The 6,347-nt window shown below is 52.1% G+C and overlaps 1 protein-coding gene across 1 annotated transcript in view; it reads left to right on the top strand.

Moving 5' to 3' along the window:
- Positions 1–660: 660 nt before the first annotated feature.
- dll4 (delta like canonical Notch ligand 4) overlaps positions 661–6,347 on the top strand; it is a 29,701-nt gene continuing 24,014 nt past the window's right edge. The window contains exons 1-3 of the mRNA XM_033026591.1: positions 661–1,072; positions 1,563–1,814; positions 3,648–3,705. Coding sequence (XP_032882482.1) covers positions 1,019–1,072; positions 1,563–1,814; positions 3,648–3,705 — 364 coding nt within the window. The 5' untranslated portion in view covers positions 661–1,018. The remainder of the gene's footprint in view (positions 1,073–1,562; positions 1,815–3,647; positions 3,706–6,347) is intronic.

Below are 6,347 nucleotides of genomic sequence, written 5' to 3'. Positions count from 1 at the left end.
ATCGAACGTGTCCAAAGACAGGCAGCTCGATTTGTTACTAACACCTATGAGAGAGAAGCGAGTGTCACCAAACTTCTGAATTCTCTGGGGTGGAACCCTCTCCAAGACAGACGTGAAGCTCACCGTTTGACCTGTTTTTACAAAATGTTAAATGGTCAGCTCGACATAGACTACAAGACCTACACTAAACCCAAACCAATTAGGAGCAGACGAGGGCATTCGATCCAATTTGTGATCCCAGCTACAAAGACAGATGTGTACAGCAATTCGTTCTTCCCCCACACAATTAAAGCATGGAATAATCTCCACCCTACTATAGTTACCCAACCAGATGCAACTAAATTTAAAGTAGCTCTTTCTTCCCAATAACCCTTTCTGGCTTAAGCCCTCCCTTCACCACCTCCAGTTTAAATTCCATTTGGAATATTTTGGAGGACCAAGAAACCAAGAAGATTATAGACACAAAATGCTGGAGTAACTCAGCGGGACAGGCAGCATCTCTGGAGAGAGGGTGTGGGTGACCCTTCTTCACACCCTGAAGGCATTTAGGATAACCTCGGAGAAGTGGGACGGCGCTCGTGTGTGTGAATGACGGCAGGAATAGCCCATGAGAAGGGCAGGTCTCACCTTCACTGCTGTGTATGAGGGCGTGAGTAACATTATGGGCAGGAGGCGGTGCTAGCCTCATGTCTGTGAGTGGCGGGCAGAGTGACAGAGCGTGTATATTAAAGGCAGCCTCGGCTCACTGACCGTGCAGCGGGTTGGGAGTGTGGCAGAGGCGACAGCTTGGGAAAGAGCTTGCACACAAACACACACAGAGACACAGACACACACACACGGGCAGCAGCAGCAGCAGCCGAGAGGCGCTGGGATCTAACGGGAGCCTGACTGGTCTGCGGATCGCGTTACTGCAGGAGTTGTTGTCTCGGCGCTGACTCTTTGGACTGGCCGCTGTTATCAAGACGGGGTTTGTGCCTTTGGGATTAGACCGGGAAATCAGCGAGTGTTTGCAGGAGTGATGGCAGCTTCATGCAGTGTCCGCGCCGCACTCTTCATATTGCTGCTTGGCCAGGTAAATTCCCCACCCTCTCTGCCCTCACCCCTTGCCTCCTCCCCCCCCCCCCCCCCTGTCTCTCTCCCTTCTGCCTCCTTGCCCTCTCTCTCCCTTCTCTACCCCACCCTCTGCCCACCCCCTACCATCTCTCCTCTCTCCCACCCTCTCTCCCACCCCCTGCCCCCTCTCTCTCTGCCCCTTCTCTATCTCCCCTCTTCTCCCACCCCCTGCTCCCTCTCTCTGTCCCCTTCTCTCTCCCCCTCTCCCTCTCTCTTTCTCCCACACCCCTTGCCCCCTCGCTCTGCTCCCTTCTCTCTCTCCCCCACCCCTCCCTCTCTGTCCCCTTCTCTCCCACCCCATTCCCTTTCTCTCTCTGTCCCATTCTCTCCACCCCCTCTCTCTCCCCCCTTCTCTCCCACACACCCTGCCCCCCCCCCCCCCCCCCCCCCCCCCCCCCCCCCCCCCCCCCCCCCCTCGTCTCCTGCCACTGACTTTGTATCTCTTCAAGGCTTGGGGCAGCGGTACATTCGAGCTGAGGATTCTCCAGTTCGTGAACGGCGAGAGCTCGCTGGCGTCCGGCGGCCACTGTGTGCCCGACTGCCGCACTTTCTTCCGCGTGTGCCTGAAGCATTTCCAAGTGCTGGTGTCTCCGGGGCCGTGTACCTACGGCACACTCCTCTCCCCGCTCATGGGCAGCGGCTCCTTCAGAGTGGCGACCACACACAGTCCGCTCAGGCTCAACTTCACCTTCAAGTGGCCGGTGAGCGGCCGCGCCGGCTACAGAGGCGGCATCGTGTACACGGGGCAGGGCGGGGAGAGAGCAGGGCAGGGTAGGGGGCAGAGAGAGGGGGGACAGTGAGGATGGGCAGACGGTAGCCTGGGAACTGTCAGAAGCAGGGGCTCCACAGATGCTGCCTGACCCGCTGCGTTACTCCAGCTTTTTGTGTCTATCTTCGATTTAAACCAACTCCTACACAGAAACAGAGGTTTCCGTTTTACCTCGACCCCTTCTAAAAGGTGCAAATACACACACATACACCCCTATACACACACCTGTACGCTCGCACCTCTATGCACACACACACACACACCTATATTCGCACCTCTATACACACACCTGTACATATACGTCTATATATACACAGCTCTATACACATGTACACATGCAAATAGAAACATAGAAAATAGGTGCAGGAGTAGGCTATTCGGCCCTTCGAGCCTGCACCGCCATTCAATATGATCATGGCTGATCATCCAACTCAGTATCCTGTACCTGCCTTCTCTCCATACCCCCTGATCCCTTTATCCACAAGGGCCACATCTAACTCACTCTTAAATATAGCCAATGAACTGGCCTCAACTACCTTCTGTGGCAGAGAATTCCACAGATTCACCACTCTCTGTGTGAAAAATGTTTTTCTCATCTCGGTCCTAAAAGACTTCCCCCTTATCCTTAAACTGTGACCTACAACTTAAAATGCATCACACATCTGTACACTCACATACACATATCCATTCATGGAGACGTACATAGTTACACTACACCGGCGCGCACACACACACACACACACACACACACACACGTTCATAGATGTAGACACCTTTGTACACACGTGCACTTACACCCACAGAGACAGACATGCATAAATGCACAGATACTCGTGTGCACACAGATATTCACAAACACAGCCATACAGACACCCACTTCTCCACAGATGCTGCCTGACCCGCTGACTTACTCCAGCATTTTGTGTCCACCTTCGGTGTAAACCAGCATCTGCAGTTCCTTCCCACACACACACACATACTGTACACATTCAATCACAGACACACGTGCACAAAGCAGAAACACCCCGCGTATGTAGGCGTGGATACGGGGAATTGCCCGCAGACACACACTATCACACACACACAGACACACACACACAGACACTATCACACACACACACTATCACACACACACACACTATCACACACACACACACACACTGTCACACACACACACACACTATCACACACACTATCACACACACACACACACACACTATCACACACACACACTATCACACACACACACACACACACACTATCACACACACACACTATCACACACACACACACACTATCACACACACACACTGTCACACACACACACACTGTCACACACACACACTATCACACACACACACACTATCACACACACACACACTATCACACACACACACACTATCACACACACACAGTATCACACACACACACACACTGTCACACACACACACACACTATCACACACACACACACACACACACACACACACACACACACACACACACACACACACACACAGAAAGACACACAATAGTGGGCAGGAATGAACAACAGAATGAGACAGAGCGGCAAACACGGTTTGGGTTACTGCTGTTTTAGACTGTTACTGAGGCCGACTCAGCAGGGGAATATCCCGACAATGGAGAAGCGAGTAGATGCTTGCTCCGACCCGCGACCGTGCGGCACTGGCGCTGTGAGGACGGGGGGCGTGTGGGGGACACACGGCAACGCCTCTAACTAACTCTCTCCCTCTTCTGTTTCACAGGGAACTTTCTCCCTCATCATCGAAGCTTGGAATTCTCCCCCCAGCCAGCTGATCCCCAGTAAGTCCAGGGCTTGACAGTAAGGTGCAGGTTGTGAATGAGTTGCAAGGGTACATTAGTTTGTGAGCCGCGGGCGGTGAGTTGTGCAGGTGCAGCAGCCGGGCTGTGAGAATTCCCCGGCCCGGCAGGCACTCCAGCACAATCCACTTCCTCTGGTTTATTTCTGGCGTGGGAAACTTGTGCTGGACCTTGGTGAGAAAATCGAAACCTTGCCAAGAGTTCCGGACGGGCTCTTCCTGCGCTTAACACCTCCCGAGGAACGACACCGCCTTTGCCAAAGCGGCAGCGATTGTTCTGCAGCCGGGCACAAAATGCTGGAGTAAACTCAGCGGGATCAGGCAGCATCTATGGAGAGAAGGAATGGGGGTCGAGACCCTTCATCAGACTCGGATCTCGACCCGAAACGTCACCTATACCTTCTCTCCAGAGATGCTGCCTGTCCCGCTGAGTTACTCCAGCTTTTTATGTCTGTCTACGGTTTAAACCAGCATCTGCAGTTCCTTCCTACACATCTCATAGGAACATAGAAAATAGGCGCAGGAGTAGGCCATTCGGCCCTTCGAGCCTGCACTGCCATTCAATATGATCATGGCTGATCATCCAACTCAGTATCCTGTACCTGCCTTCTCTCCATACCCCCTGATCCCTTTAGCCACAAGGGCCACATCTAACTCCCTCTTAAATATAGCCAATGAACTGGCCTCATCTACCTTCTGTGGCAGAGAATTCCACAGATTCACCACTCTCTGTGTAAAAAATGTTTTTCTCATCTCAGTCCTAAACGATTTCCCCTTTATCCTTAAACTGTGACCCCTTGTTCTGGACTTCCCCAACATCAGGAACAATCTCCCTGCATCTAGCCTGTCCAACCCCTTAAGAATTGTGTACGTTTCTATAAGATCCCCCCTCAATCCTCGATTGTGAGAGAGAGAGAAGGAATGCGCTTGCCCCCATCCGCCCAGTTACTCGAGGACCGGTTTAATAGTTCTTTGCTGTCACATGTACCAAGGTACAGTGAAATTATTTGTGCGTACTGTTACCATAAGTAAATACAATCCCTGATTAAGCACAAAGCGTGTAGAAATAGCCCATTGAGACCATATACAAGTCTCCAGGTTTTGGCGCCATGTACCAGGCCCAAGTTGTTGTTGACCATAAAGGCCCATTGCAGTCATAGCCTGTGTCTGGGTCATCCAGTGAACCGGTGTCCCTCTCTCCTCGCCCGGCCATCTTCAGTCTTTGCGATCCAGGGTGCCTCCACAGCTGCCGACCCTGAGGGCTGGTTGCAAAATCCCAGTTTTTCTTTCCACACTTTCTTCTTGCCTCCACCATCCTCTCCGGTTCCCGGGGCCGACCTGGCGCCGAGCTCAGCAGCTTCCCTCTTCATAAGATCACAAGTGATAGGAGCAGAATTAAGCCATTCAGCCCATCAAGTCTACCCCGCCATTCAATCATGGCTGATCTATCTCTCCCTCCCCTAATTTGAGGAAGGACATTCTTGCTATTGAGGGAGTGCAGCGTAGGTTTACAAGGTTAATTCCCAGGATGGCGGGACTGTCATATGCTGAGAGAATGGGGCAGCTGGGCTTGTACACTCTGGAGTTTAGAAGGATGAGAAGGAATCTCATTGAAACATATAAGGTTGTTAAGGGTTTGGACACACTAGAGGCAGGAAACATGTTCCCGATGTTGGGGGAGTCCAGAACCAGGGGCCACAGTTTAAGAATAAGGGGTAAGCCATTTAGAACGGAGACGAGGAAACACTTTTTCTCACAGAGAGTTGTGAGTCTGTGGAATTCTCTGTCGGTGGAGGCCGGTTCTCTGGATGCTTTCAAGAGAGAGCTAGATAGGGCTCTTAAAAATAGTGGAGTCAAGGGATATGGGGAGAAGGCAGGAACGGGGTACTGATTGGGGATGATCAGTCATGATCACATGGAACGGCGGTGCTGGCTCGAAGGGCCGAATGGCCTACTCCTGCACCTATTGTCTATTGTCTATAATTCTGAGGCTATGACCTCTAGTCCAAGAGGTGATGTCCTAGTCCTGAATTCCGGTGCGGGCGTGTATGTCAGGGTCTGCTGCCGAGGTAGGGAGTAATGTTCCCTTCTGCCGTGCAGCCCAACGGCCCCCTGGTGTGTTTGCATGTACACTCAATCCCCGGGATCACTCTGCGACCTGCCCAGGAATCATCCCAGAATCATTCTGGGGTCCGCTGCCTTCACCGCCCCACGTTACTCCATGTTCAATCAGATCCCATCCCGGGATCTGAAACCTCTATCACTTGAGGGTCTCACAGTATTTCTGATTCTCCAGGATGCTTTTGCATCCCCCCACCATGTATCTTAGTTTAGTTTAGTGATACAGCGTGGAAACCGATTTAATGGGCCCACCGAGTCCGCACCGACCCCGCACACCCACACTATCCTACACACACTAGGGACAATTTACTATTTTACCGAAACCAATTAACTTACAAACCTGTAGGTCTTTGGAGTGCGGGTGGAAACCGGAGCACCCAGAGAAAACCCACACGGCAATGGGGAGATCGTACAAACTCCGTACAGACAGCACCCGAGGTCAGGATCGAACCCGGGTCCCTGGCGCTGTAAGATAGCAACTCCACAGAGATTCATTCGTGAAAC

This window comes from Amblyraja radiata, chromosome 9 (assembly GCF_010909765.2).
Source record: "Amblyraja radiata isolate CabotCenter1 chromosome 9, sAmbRad1.1.pri, whole genome shotgun sequence".
NCBI lineage: Eukaryota > Metazoa > Chordata > Chondrichthyes > Rajiformes > Rajidae > Amblyraja > Amblyraja radiata.
This window is presented reverse-complemented; position numbering and strand designations above follow the sequence as displayed.